Raw genomic sequence first — 15,185 nt, 5'->3', positions numbered from 1 at the left:
AAAGCCAAACTCAAGACAACTTCGTCAGAACTTAAGTGACATTAACATTAATAACTGTGTGAATGTGTTCTCTCTGGCACAAAGAGGTGCTCCATATCGATCATGATAAATCTCAGTCTCTGTAGATCATGAGGCAGACGTGTCCATTTAATATCTGTTTCGTCTTCCCTTCCTGCCTCCCTAAGGGTCTGTTTGAGAGGCCCAGAGCTTCTGGGAGGACGTCACTACATGGACAACATAGGGAAGCTTTCAATGCCTCGATCAATCTGCTGATGAACTGAGATTGAACTCCAGGTCTGGGCACATTATTCAGACAAGCGTTACGCTGGTGTCACCATCCGTCAACGCAGGAGACGCAGTGAGGTTAGGAACGCCGGAAATGCCAGCTGTGATTCACTAACAATCTTGGAAGATGAAAACAAGGAACGCTTATTGTCAGTCTGTTTGTCTTTGATGATGAATATTAGGAATATTTTTGGCATACTTTTTTTTTTTTGAGGGCTGACTTTTTCAGTCCAAAATCACAAAGACACACCAGCTTGTTGTTTCTTCCGAAGATGAGCGAAATCAGACGGTAAAATTAAATCAGTCAAGAAAATGTGAAGGCCACATTTCACCCCAAAATCAAAAAGATTTAGATAAGGTATTCAATTATGTATAAACACTTAAGAACACTACAATTTAAAAAGACGATTAAACCACAACTTCCCACCAGTTTTCATTGTTAAAAAGCAAAACAATTATAAATACATAATATAATATATTATATTTACTGCATTAGAAAAATGATAAGCATTACTCAGAATAGAATTTTGGGGTAAATGTGCTAAGCAGGTATGCAAAGACTTTTTCATTCCTATGCGTATGATTTTACTTATTTGTATTTATTATTATTTATACATTTTCTTTGCTTTTTGGATGGAGCGCGACTCGATCATGTTTTAATGAGATTTGCCGGAACAAAGAGGAAAATCAATAATAACTCAAGAACATACACATCGAGTGACATTTTGAATGAGCACATCATATATGGTTTTTAAATAAAGCTTTTTTTTCAAATAATCCCTGCCTTACAGAACATCCACTGAAGGATAGTGGATTTGTGCGAAAGAAGTCAAAACTCCAAATGCCGAAACGTCTTTTGGTCCCTTTTAAACACTGAATTAAACTTCAGCTACTAGAATTCTTTTAACATGAAACCTAACAAACAAACACCCTTCAAAAATGAAAACAAAAACACGGCTTGACAAAATAAGTCTGCCGGTACGCTCAGCTCTTGCCATCGGTAAGGACAATATTAGCCGTCACAAACATTAGACAGAACGTTGCCCATAATATCACGAACCAAACCCAGAACGTATGATGGAAAGGTGACCGGTGTTTATTTACAGCATCCCTTCCCAACACAGGCTCTAGATGACGACGACTAAAATATACTAGGAAGGCTGGGATGATATACTGAATGCCCGTTCCAGCATACGCTCCTGTGATACCCACAAGCGCCTCTAGATCGTGAGTACAGAAGGCCACGATAACGGGCGGCACTAGAGTAATGAGCGGGAAGACGATGCGGTCCACCACCCAAGGGTACGTGCCGCCGTCCCGATGGAAGAGAGTCTTCCAGTTGTTGCGTAGCGTGACGGCTATTATGGGAAAGTTGGTGCTAATGGTGAAAACGGGAAAGAGGCCCAGGAAGTAGCGCAACACTGGGATGCTCAGGACGTCACAGTTATCTGTGAAGTTTAAAGTGTACATGTCCCGCAGCAGAGAACTATCGAAGCAGAATATGGCCGTGAGGGACAGTAGGCTGTAGAAGCACAGGATGAGGATGTAGTCGGCCATGACCAGGGCGCTCATGCGCTGCTTGTTGGAGATGGGCGTCACGAGCGAGGGCAGCGAGTGCTGGCACATGAACGAGTAGACGCAGACCCCGAAGAGGTTGGGCACACCTGAGATCTGAGCCACAGATGGGTGGCCCTCACTGTGGCCCGTGCCAATACGAATCAAAGCCAGGATGATCATCATGGTGAACGCTGAAAGAGACCGAGAAATTCATGTTAACACAATATGACTTTGAAGATCTAGTGGATTTTGTTGTATTTAAGGCAAGACAATAGTCAAAAACATTTCTTTTTCATATACTTGTCAATTATGAGATTTTGGAATATTTGTTTTCATAATGTTGTTTCAGACTAGTGAAGGAAAACTTAATATTTCACAGAATATTATTATTAAAATTTTTCTGGCAGTTGACAATTGCCACTGAATAAAATATTTAAAAAGGTAATTTGGATTTTTCTCTCAAATGTAGACTTTTTTTTTCTTGCAATTGCGAGTTTATATCTTGAAAATCTCTTTAAACGCTCTCAATTCTGACTTTTTTCCTAGCAATTTTTTTTTTCCTTGCAAAAAGCTCATGAACAGAATTTTCCATCACATGAATAGCATTTTCCATCACAGAATAAAAAATAAAAATAAGGTAACTGTGACTTGTCTCAAAATTCTGACTGTTTTCTCCCAATTGTTGAGTTTCTCTCTCAAAATTCTGACTTTTATCTCAGAAATGCACAATATAAACTTGCAACTGCAAAAAAAAAAAAAAAAAAATCATGAGAAATAAAGTTGCAATTCTTAGAAATAAATTCAGAATACAGATATAAACACAATTTCTTGTTATAAAGTCAAAATTGCGAGATAAACAAGAAATTCTGGGAAATAAATTTGATATTTAAACTCGCAAAAATCTGAGAAAAGTAGTCAGATTTTAAAAGGGAGAAAAAATCTAAATTGTGATGGGTAAAAAATTTAAATTGCAAAGTATAAACTCGATTCTCAATTGAGAGAAAAAGTCCAAATTTGAGATAAGTCCCAATTAATTTTTTTTATTTTTTTTATTCATTGGCAAGAAATGGGTTTCCATGATTTTCTAAATTTATGGAGTGACAAAAAGACATTCAAAATCCCCTCTGTGAAAACATTTGACTTTCCACGTAGCTGTAAAGCAACAGAAGTCATTTTGTTTGTGCATGGAACAAAAATCTCTTGAAATTATGATGAATGACCCCTTTGTAACTATACCAAGATTCAGGAATTCTGTTATCCACTACTTTTAACTAATATAGTCGCGACACAGAGACAAGTCCTATATACCTAAACATTTCTTACACTGTAAATAAAGAAGAGACACACAACTTTGATACACTCTGATTAAATTACTGCATCATAACAACTAGTAGTTCAGTTGAGTTGTCTCTCGTAAATACAAAATAGTGTAAAATACTGAACTGTGTGTAAAAAACAGGATTAAGTACTTAAAGGTGAACTAACAACCGAATTCAGCTGCATGTCAATGTCAAAAAAAGAAACTGGGCAAATGACTGGAGAAGTATGGTGATCTCGAAAAGATAGATGTTTTTCTTTATTCACCTGGGGTGTCTGGCCTTAATATTGCAAATTCGGCTCAACAATGAGTTTGCCAAGCTGAGATGGTTATTTATTAACACGGCCTGTCTAAAGCCGATTTTTTAAGCATATCCCTATTTTTGGAGCCTGAATAGCAAAAAAAAAAAAGCATGAAATCTGATTTTAACTAAATCAATCCAAGTCTCATGAGGATGTGACTTGAAATCCAGTTAAATTGGATTTGAGTAGATCCATTTCAGCATGAACTGCACGAACAGATATCAAGTTTATCTTCCATCATTTGGGACACAACTAGATTAAGGAAAAAAATCTCAAGGTCTCTGTTGTGTATGTTATGCGCTTTATGAATTGTCATGATGGACTTGAGCAGAGGACAAATCCCCAGTTCTGGTCCATCCACACTGACAGATTGCTGCTCATACACCATGTCTACATTGGAAGCCAATGACGCAACAACTCGAGTCTGTCGACACTGTGGCATGACGCACAGCTTCAGTGCGTCCAGTGTTCACCCACCATGGGCCCTTTAAAAGAAGAAACCAAAACTTTACCGGTTTATTAGCTAGAAATCCATGCTATAAAATGGTGTCTTTGGTTCATTTTAAAATAGTGTATCTTAGCTTTAATTTTAGTAGTGCATCCTACCTACAAACTACTAAAACTGTGCACATGTGTATGTAAAGAAAAGTGGTTTTATAACAAAACAAAAAAAAAATTAGATTTTAGCAGTAGAAGGTATAGCACCATTAAAAAGCCTGTGGTTGGTAAGATTTATTTCATGTTTTTGAAAGAAATCTCTTACGCTAGCACTGTATTCGTGCACAACATAAGCGCCAATGGACATACATTATTAACACTGAACTTAGGTTTGACTGATTGGTTTGCACAAAGAAATGGCCACGGGTCAAACTCAGAATAAAGCCCTATTATTAAGCCACCATGTTATTAGGTCTCATTATTCTAACATTTATCTTATTTAAGCTTTACCTTATTTCGGCTATACTGAATTTAGATAAAAGAAAAAAATTATAATAAAATGCCTGACTTTCTGTATTTCTATTCTGATCAATACTGCAATCAATGCGGAGCAAGATGAGACTGTTAAGGACCTAATAGGCTGCTGGAAAACGCTGAGCTGGTTAAAAAGTGACCAATAACTTCTATAGGTGATGTTCCCTGCATAGACAACCAGGAAGAGGAACATGGGTGGTAAAAACCCAAAACATAAGAGTAATCTCCTCTATTTCATTATCTCAAACATCTAAAGCTTAGTGCTGCTCCTGAAGATCTTCATATAGAGATTTCAGAAATAAAATAAAAGATGGCTAAGAGGTAGTAATAATTAGTCCTCATCCCCTTTCCTAATGCATCACATGGGTCAGGTCAGGGACCACAGGTGTAAATCTGAGATGCCAGCCATTGGATTTAAAGGGGAAATGGATTGGGTCTGTCCACACATCTGAGAGTCCAGCTGATGTGCCATTAATCGGAGGTGCTCCAGACAGCAGTGCTGACCCAAAGGTCTCCATTAGCATTAAAGGTGTTCTCACCCATGCTCATTCAGTGTTGGAAAAAGATGCATTCTTCCTGGCAGGAGTAAAACATTCTGGCAGCAAACAAGGGGCAGAGTGCATGTCACACTAATCTCAGTCTATTAATCAAGGGCAGGCTGCAAGTAAGGGGAATAAATAATTCACTAGTTGCAAAGAACAAATAACGCAATCACAGTGATGTTGCAGTAAAAGGGTACGTGTCCCAGGAGAGAATGCATGCAGCCAGGAAAACTGCAAATTACCTCATTTCAAGTACACAAATGACTAAATAACTATTATGAGTGACTTTAGAAAGGTTGGGAAAGTAATCAAAACTCAGGGAAAAAGTGGAGAACAAAACAGAGCGACAAATACTGAATCTGTATTGTGAGAGACAGGTCTTATTTTACACCAAATCTAGAGACCAACATGTCATGTGACCATTCCATAACAGCCCATGTGAATAAATAAGTAAATATATAGATTTTATATGTATCCATATACATACATTAGGGGTGGGCGATATAGCCCTTCAAATTATATCACAATATTTCAAGAATATTTGTGATAACGATATTTATGACGATATAAAAAACTATATGGAACAACTTTTTATTGGTGATTGCAGCTGGCACGCAGCAGCATTTATTAGTGCAAACAAAATAAAGGGCATTTTTTTATCCTTTTACAATGAGCTATTGTCATAGATGACCGACTACCTAATTCGAATGTAAATCTATTGTCATAAGGTGGCAGCAGCAGCAGCAGAATCTGTGTGTTCGCAGACCGATCCGTGTATGACGTCAAAATACCTGATTACCCCAGGGATCCAAACTAACATTTGAGAGTTTGAGAGATTTGGTAGTGCTGGGGGTGGTGTGCAGGAGTATTAAAATACAGATTATTTAATCATAAAATTACTATTGCTTTGCATTAATAAGAACAGTTACTAATAATATTACATGTTCATTTCTTGTTTATTATTCTCTTGTTTATTGTTTATACTAGGGCTGGTAAGTGATTAAAAAATGTAATCTAATTAATTAAATGATGTGGTTAATTTATTTGTTTTTATTTTCATGTTTTTTTGTGTGTCTTTGTACGTATGTAATGATGTGATGCAATTCAGCTGCCTATCTTGGTCAGGTCTCCCTTGCAAAAGATTTTTAATCTCAATGGGCTTCTCCTGGTTAAATAAAGGATAAATAAATAAAAATAAAACTCTGAAAATTACTCTGAAAAGATCATTTAAAGTCATTGTTGTGCAAAGCATCAAACAGAGATAACAAAAAGTAGGTTCAGCAAGAAATATTTTGTTTGATAAATCTTATTATATACTCTGTTGGACCATGTGAGTAAATTATGACAGAATTGCCATTTTTGGTTGGGTGAACTATAACTTTAATTTATTTTCTTAATGTTATTATTATTACTATGAAAATATAATAATTTCTTTAATGAAATGAAACTCTGAATATTAAACTAAAACTGCAAGTAGGTGGTGGTAAATGTCTTAATGATTAAGTCATCGGGTCATTTATTCATTCGTTTGATTCGTTCAAATGGCTGATTCATTGAGGAGTGAAGTAAATGGTTCTTTAAGAATGGTTCATTGAATCATTAGGCTTGTTCGACTTTAAGCGGGTCATCACCATCAGACCGATCGGTGTGTTACATCAAAGTACCGCAAAGAGCTTTAGAGAGCAGACAACTCCTTGTGCTTTTGAATCTCCCTCGCTGTACTTTTATGTCATACACCGTTTGGTGTGTCCAGCGCCACTTCAAGTCCATTGCGACTATGGCCAATGGTTCAACGCGCCAGCCAAATGGTTCACCAAATTCATTCAAAACTTGGATTAAGAAATGAAATGCCACTGTGGGTTGCTCAGAGGTGAACAGTTCTGATTTGTGTTTATATTTTGGTTGGCAAAATCTAGCAAAACATACAACATTGTGTCCAAAATAACACAATATTAACTTGTTAATGAACTGTTTTATAAGATGAGTATCACATTTACACTAGTGTGATATTGCACTTAGCCTACAGCTCGTGTGATATTTCTTAACTATGTGATTGTAAATATGAAATTTTTTAAAACAGGGGCATTTTGCCCCATATCTTGAATTTTAGGGATATTATCCAGGCTCCACCTTGCTGTAAGTTGTTGCTAAGGCTCATATTAATCATCAACCGACTGTATGAAATGGCAGATGATCCACGCAAGTGCGTTAAATGGGTTAATAATTTGAATGCATAATTTTTCTCCATGAATAAATTGATCTAATTAACGCGTTAAATTACCAGCCCTAGTTTATACATATTTTACTGTAATGCACTAAGCTTGAGCCAAGATGCATACAAAATTTACTTTTATTAACACCAGGTGCAAAAGAAAAAATTTATTTAGAAAATATATGTTCCTCTCCTATTAAATGTACCATTTTTTTAGTAAATAAAAGTGACCAACTTAAGTGATTATGTTTGATTTAGTAGCAAATTGAGGAAAAGTTTTTTTTTCAAGGCTTTATGACTTTTCTTACTTCATACACAAAAAAAGTGTAAAATTGCCAAAATCTGAGTGTGCGATCGCCTGAATACTGGCTGTTACATGAAAATGTAAATGTAATTGTTATAAAGTTGACAATTTACATATGTAATTTTGCAGAAATCAGAGCTTTGCAAGAGTAATATCACCTATCAAACAGCAGCGTTGTGCGCCTCAGTCTCTCAAAAACCAAACCAGTTCTCTCTCAAGAGTAGGCTCATAATCCGCTTAGATACGAGAGGGAGCCCTGGCTGCGCGTGCACACTCAGTCTTCAAACAACACGAGCGCTTCTTGCTCTCTCTCTCTCCCTTGTGCATATTAACCAAAATCATTAAACACGATAGAAAAAGGGCGGAACGCCAAAGTTTCACGTGGAGCATTCGGAGATTTTTTTTTTCTCCATGACAGGCTGCTGGCTCCCACTGTTAATTTTTTTTTTTTTTTGGAAAAGCACTCTCTGTAATAGCTTAAAGCCCTCAAGTTTACATTGGTTACTGTTAGACATCAAGTTGTAGTTATTTTCATCTGAAAGAAGAACTTTTTTTCAGTAAGCTAGGCCCTATGTGTTCAGTAAGCTTGCTTCAGTAAGCTATGTGTTTCATTGAATGCATATCTCTATACAAGTGCAAAGTAATGCATTCTTAAGCACTATTCGGACGAGACTAGTTTTCTAAACTACGTTTGAGTTTCGATTCTTACCACCTGACGTCTGTGATTTTCATGTACCAATTCGGACGGGACTAGTATCTCCGTGTTTATTACAGAGGTGGGAGGGTCTGATTTGTGCATCTGGGCGTCACCGAGATCACGCACTCTGTATGCGTGCATTGCATTCATTCAGAATGATTGCCTTAGTATTATTACACAATAAATACTAAATGGCTAGTATAGCAAAACCATGTTAATGTGTGGTTCCTTTAGTTTAACTTGTTTTATTTCTTTTTTTTTATTAAATGTAATTAAAACATTATGTAACTGAGTACATAAATGAACGCAAGTAATCTTACCTGATGCTGATATTACAATAGCCGGTATTAACAGTTTACGCGATCTTGCTCTTGATTTTATTATTTGTATTATTTTTTTATTATTATTTATTTGCCGCTAAGCAAATATATCAAACATCCGCGCGGTAAGAGCATCTACGGTAATTCACGTTGGCCAAAACACACAAGGAAACGAGTTGTGAAATAAAAGATCACCGGCAATCACAGACATTCGCATTCGGACGGGATTAGTTTTCTCAGAGGATCACAGAGTTTGCTGAAAAACGGTAGGTAATTTGCTGTGGAATTATCACAGAGGTTGTGTGAGAAAAACACAGACGTGGCAGATTCGGACGGGATTAAAATCACCAAGTACATCTGTGAAACGCAGATTTCTCTAACGACCCCCTGTAAAACTAGTCCCGTCCGAATAGGGCTTTAGTCAGTCTTTTATTTTGTAATTTTAAGAGCAATAAACATATATTGCAATGGTAAGGAATTCGTGTTTTTTTTTTCATTCAGATATGTAAATCAACATGTATAAATTGTTAGTAATCAATTAATGGGGAGATAATCGAAATCGAATCGGTCTGAAAAAATTAATCCTTAGATTAATTGATGCATCGAAAAAATTATCGCTAGATTAATCGTTTAAAAAAGAATCGTTTATCCCAGCCCTAATACAGATACATTTTCTACTTGGCCTACATGTTTGCATCTTTATCTTTTGCTGGCTTGCGTGGCACATGCACATTTGTTTAGTGAAGTTCACAAAAAGACTTGCTTAAAGAGTTCTGCGTAATGAAAATGTGAGCATTGAATTAATTCAGTCGAGTTCAAATGATCACTAAACGTTTGTCATGACATCTCTCTGCTTACATGATACTCATTATTTTAGTTTAACACGGCATAATTGTTCAGTGATAATATGAAAAAAAAGATAGTCATAAGAGTCTTCAAGTAACCGTCCAAAGTTGTATCCAAATGTGAAGATTTTTGCAATTGTTATATACAAATACAGATACAAACACTGGCTGTTGTAATGTAAATGTCATTATTATAAAGTTGACAATTTACATTTGTAATTTTTGCATAAGGCTATGAATTAATAATCGTTGCTTGATAAGAACTATTTCATCATGTCTTTTCATTTACAGTAGCATGAACCACGAGTAGTCGAGTAAATAGAGTATTTTTTTTTATAAGAAATCGACTAGCAGACATCAGTAGTCGTGCAACCCCTTTATATATATATATATATATATATATATATATATATATATATATATATATATATATATATATATATATATATAAATGTATAATATATTAAACATCTGGTCACACTATACAAATACTGTACAAGTCTGGAAGGAAGGACTGTGAAATACAGAGCACAAAGCCAAAGGCAAACAACTGCATTAACAGGTAACCTTCATTTTGCAATATGCTTAATATAGCAAATCAGATACGCAAGAGCTCAACTAGAGGACAAACGCAGACATACACAACGATGGAACTGCAAATCACTGGGGAACATCAGAGACAGATAATTTAATGGAAGACCCAACCAGAGAGGATACAAGTATGGATGGGATGTAGTCAGATTCAAGATGCATTACTCCTTTTCATAAGAGTAGCCGAGTACAAAAGAGTTGCACCGAAAGAATAGGAGGGTAGAAGAGAGAAAAAAAGAAAAGAAAATCAAGGGCACACTTAATCCAAATACTCCTGACACAACTTAAGTCATTGTATAGATGCTTAACCTTCAGCACAGAGGCCTTTTGTTGTTTAGGGATGAGATGTGATTGCATCCCACCACATACAGCACAGTGATTCATCACACGCTATAAATTCCCTCAGTGTACATGCTGATGGCCATGGAAAAAGCCACTGGTATCTGTGTCTTCAAGTCTTATTCATCATGATATGTTTGTCTCTGACACCAGCAGAGCCCGGCTAGAAGACACCACACACGGAGAGACAAGGAGGATATATATATATATATATATAAAATTCATGCAGGAAAGTCAAACTCGTCATGACATTACAATCAAAATGTCTGATTGCTAAAGATTTCTCAAAGGACGGTGTGCTGGGTTTTGAAGGACACTCTTCATTAACAAAGCACCCGTGAGATGTTGAGTCACATGACCAGCTGTGACCATCAAGTGTGAATGCAGAACGGTGAGTGGGGAGTACATTAGGCAGACGTCAAAAACATCCCATCTGTGATAGTATCAATCAATCACATTCCATAAACTTATGGAACTTGTTATTTAGTAACTTACAGTAATCGCATTGCTAGATCAACAACCTTGCATGCTTGCCCAGGCTGGAACATTCCCTTGCCCAGGTTTCAGGCTCAGATTTCTATTTGAAAGAAATACATTTTCCATTTATCAATGAATCCTGAAACGATATGGAACGCTTTCCAACATTGACAATAACAATAAATGTGTCTTAAGCAGTAAATCAGTAAACTAGAGTGACTTCTGAAGGATCATGTGGCAATGAAGACTGAAAGTTGAAAATTCAGCTTTGATCACAGAAAAAAGACATTTTTACATATAATCAAATAGAAAAGTTCCTTAAATTTTTAATAATATATTTTTTTATAAAATACATGCAGTCTAGGTGAGGCTTCTTTAAAACCTATAGTATGCAGCACAACAGAGCCCCTACTAATAGTCTATTATTTACTGCCAAAAAGTCATTTGGAATGAGCATGAATAGATTTTTGGACTGTCTTTGTGATCTATTTCTGTTAATTATTAAATGAAAATGCTTATGTGACAGAGGGTGAATATATATGGTACACACATCTCCCCAACCCCCTAAACTTTATTCCTCACCTAACTGTTAAAGTAATTAAAGTTTTAACAGAAACCCATAAGGGAAGCAAATGTGGGCATCAATACATAGCACAGGCTTAAGAGAGTCAAAAATTTATTTGGACACAGTTTACACAAAAACAAAACAGCAAAAAGCATCCAAACTATGCCATTTCAGACCAATTGATGATCCTCTGACATTTTCAAGCAAATGAGCGAGAGGTTTTATGGCCTGTTAAGGAAAGCAGTGTATGGTAGTTTGTAGCCTGTCCATATTGCAGGCCCTGCAAAATGAGAGACACAAAGCATTTTCCTTGAGAGCAATTTTCAGACTGTGGGAGCTGAACCATTTCCTGTGGTATTCATTAAGGCAAAGCTATATTTCAGAACACCTTGAGACTACACTGCTGCAGGACCTTTTACAGTATATCTGACCTAAAAAACCCTCAGTGGACGCCTATTAATATGGGGAAAACCTTAACATTTACATACTGTAGCACTGGAGCTATCCTTATAGTAGTGCTGCTGTTCACACACAAGCCGATTTGAAATAGGGCTGCAACTTATTGATACAATTTATCTAGAATATAATTGTAACTGGTGGTATCACAGTGATTAGTAGTTTAAAAAAAAAATGGCTGGGGTCATAGTGAGCTTTTGTGGATAAAAGACCACAATCCAAGCTATCAAAATAAAGACAGAACTTAATTAAACGTTATTTTTTTGTGCTCACAAATATTTGAAGGAATCAACTATTGATTCTATGCACTGCACTGCACCTATTGCAAATCAACTTTATATATACACATTTCCTTACATTACATGTATGCATTAAACATGCTTTTATCCAAAGTGAATTAGTTTGCATTCAAGCCATACATTTTTTTTTTATTCATGCACTGCCTGGGAACAGAACCTCATTTGTGCAATAGAGCCATGACCTTGTTAGCACTCTACCATTACATATATAATGATGCAAATCATATCTTGAACCCGAACAACAGATTTTTGAAGTCTTCAGCATATTGCTGTAGCACCATTAACAGTAATACAGTCCCTGAGGGGCGTTCAATAACCCACCACAGCAATGCAACATGCAGTCATTAATCTCCAGTGAGTGATCACACGCCCTTTGTCCGTTCCTCACCGTTCACACTAAATATGAATTAAAGCGGCAACCTCACCGACTCATTTCGCTCTCCACGTCAAAACCTGATAAATGCGCTTTACTTCAGTGCTGAGAGGAGGTGATCCTTCCCATTTAAATGACCCCCGCAATAAAATTGCCTTTAAATAATGCATGTGAAGATGCACAGCTCTGCATACAAGACGTCATAGCTGCGTTCCTGGTAAACAAGGTGCTTCGTGAATTTCATACAAGTGGCGATCAAGAAGAGTCTATGGCTTCTGAGACTGCTGAGGTTTCATATCAGCGTTAATTCAAGTATGAAGCTGCTGTGGTCCTGGAGCTAATAATTGAGCTCTGTTTTCTGGTTGAGCAGAGGACAGCGCAGGTATTGGGTGGCGTCGAGGCTAAAACACAAAGTGGCTCCCCTGACACCAACTGAACCCATCCCTACGTACCACATCTTGTTTGACACAGGAGCAGGCACGGTCTCTCCTTCTGTGCATTATGGGTGAACAGAGACACACAGGGGACATGCCTGCTTGACCTGCTGTCTGCTGTGAGTAATGACTGAGAGCAGAGAGGATCATGGGAAAAAGCACAAGACTGGAAAGGGAGAACTGGAAGAGAAAAAGAAATGATGGGCGACTGGTCAACCTATTGACGGCTGCACTGATTTATTGATATGCCATTGTTAATCAATAAAAGCGGAAGAATGGTTGAAGAGTGTTGTAATTTTAACAGCTTGGGTTCTGGTATGAAATAATATGATTACTACATAACGGATGAAAGTTCAGTCAGCTGGTCAAAAAGTCTAAAAGGATGGCAAGGGTCTTGTATCACTTGGAAAGGGTTTATTTTGGGATGACTGCTTAAGCATATTCTCCATGTTATTACTAGAACACTTAATGATTAAACTAAATGGACAGGAAATATTGATTTGAGATCAATTTATTGTATTACGTGGGAAAAAAGGGAGCTGTGGAGTGATACAAGAGACAAGAAACTGTTCCTATATGTAGGAGTTCAGTAACAAGGGACTAGTCAAATATACAGTTTAGCATAATTATACAAAAAAAAAAAATGTTTGCAGTGATTGACCAATCAGAATCAAGAATTCTGGAGAGCTGAGTAATAAATAAACAGATTTTCTTAGTACAATTTCGAGACAATCAAAATAAAAAAGCCACTTCATATTCAATGCAAATGTTTGTCAAATGAGAGTCTAAAATACTAAAACTGATATCATGCTTTGTATTAGATTTGTCTATCTGTGTTTCTCCTCTGGGATAGATACCAGTGCCTCAATCTATGGTAAAGTAAGTTTCATTAACACAGATGAGGCTGATTTCTTTTAACACTAATTAGAAATTGAGATCGTTTATGGATCACTGTGCATATTAAATGGCCAAGCGTTTGTTAATAGCAGCTAGTCAAAAGGAACTAAAACCACTGACTGTTGCTGGATCACATTAAAAATTCAATCCAATCTAAAGCTTAGACAAGATTTTCATTTGTTTTAAGACTTGTCTGTTTGTTTTGCCCGTGAATCAATTTGGTCCTGCTTGGGAGAATGATTAATAAGCACAGCTGGAAAATAAGTACCACTGCAGAATTTCTGAATCACTGTAAAAATAATTTGAAACGTTAAAAAAAATGTATTCAATTGTATGACATAATTTGATGCTTGATTTAAAACCAATTTTACAACTTTAAGATGAAAAAGTAAATTTTAACTAATATAGACATTAATATTTTAATATTAGTTCACTAAATACATAATATAACAGCACTAACACTGAAGCTTTAAAAGTAACAATTCTTATTATAGGAAATAATTAATACTGTGTAACAAAACTATTTTAATAATGATAACATGCAATCATTTTGATGACAAAGTAAAAGGAGTTTTATGCAAAATATTTAAGGATTAAAAAAAAGATTGGAAAAGTGGATTTAAGACATTTTAATGGCTTCAAATCATACTGTAGACTAAATATGAGAAGAATGCATCATCAAATAATTACTTCAGCTCTCTGGAGATTCAGAATAGAGGAAGGAAAAAACAGCAACAAAAAAAATGATAAGGGCAGCACAGACAGAAAAAATGGCCGCTTTGCTGCAGGGCAGTGAAGTATTTCCACAAAAAGAAAAAAAATAAACTGCGATACACAGCAAACAGTGGCCAGCTAGACCGGTGATATCTTTCATGATCGAGTGGAAGCATACATAATACATACATGATGCAAATGAGCCCATATTGATTCACACGACTAACAGAGCAGGAATCCATTCAACAGTCTGAGAAATAACAGCACTGCTGTGGAGTTCATCACCTGCATTCATTCAGCGGTATATGTTGCTGAAGTAAGCAGGATAAGCTACTTCACCCCTCAGGTTATAGTGCTCTTAAATGGGCAGTGCATTAAAACACAGATGGCAGAAATATTGCCGCACATGCTAATCAGCAGATTTCTGTACTTTGTCTATACATTTCTTGATACATAAATTTTAAACAACTGCCTCCATTTTTTGCCTTAAGACCCATGAAGCCATTAGGAAACGCATCAAACAGCCAATGACTCTCATTCACATCTCATTGTGAATTAATGACCGGAAAAGGTGAGCAAAAGGGCGTATGCTTGTTTCTCTAAAGGTCTATGAGCACTGCGAATGTGCGCCCAAGAATACATGCTTTTGTACATTTTACAGGTTCATTCACCACTGCGAAGCCACG

The 15,185-nt window shown here is 36.4% G+C and overlaps 1 protein-coding gene across 2 annotated transcripts in view; it reads right to left on the bottom strand.

The window, feature by feature from the left end:
- Window positions 1–484: 484 nt before the first annotated feature.
- The window catches only part of LOC113046666 (transmembrane protein 104-like), a 43,199-nt gene continuing 28,498 nt past the window's right edge, over window positions 485–15,185 (bottom strand). For both annotated transcript variants that reach the window (XM_026207546.1, XM_026207547.1), the window contains one exon: window positions 485–2,033. In XM_026207546.1, coding sequence (XP_026063331.1) covers window positions 1,270–2,033 — 764 coding nt within the window. In that variant the 3' untranslated portion in view covers window positions 485–1,269. The remainder of the gene's footprint in view (window positions 2,034–15,185) is intronic.

The sequence above is a fragment of the Carassius auratus genome, chromosome 28, assembly GCF_003368295.1.
Source record: "Carassius auratus strain Wakin chromosome 28, ASM336829v1, whole genome shotgun sequence".
Classification (NCBI taxonomy): domain Eukaryota; kingdom Metazoa; phylum Chordata; class Actinopteri; order Cypriniformes; family Cyprinidae; genus Carassius; species Carassius auratus.
Note: the sequence above shows the minus strand (reverse complement) of the source record. Positions and strands in the feature narration are given on the sequence as shown.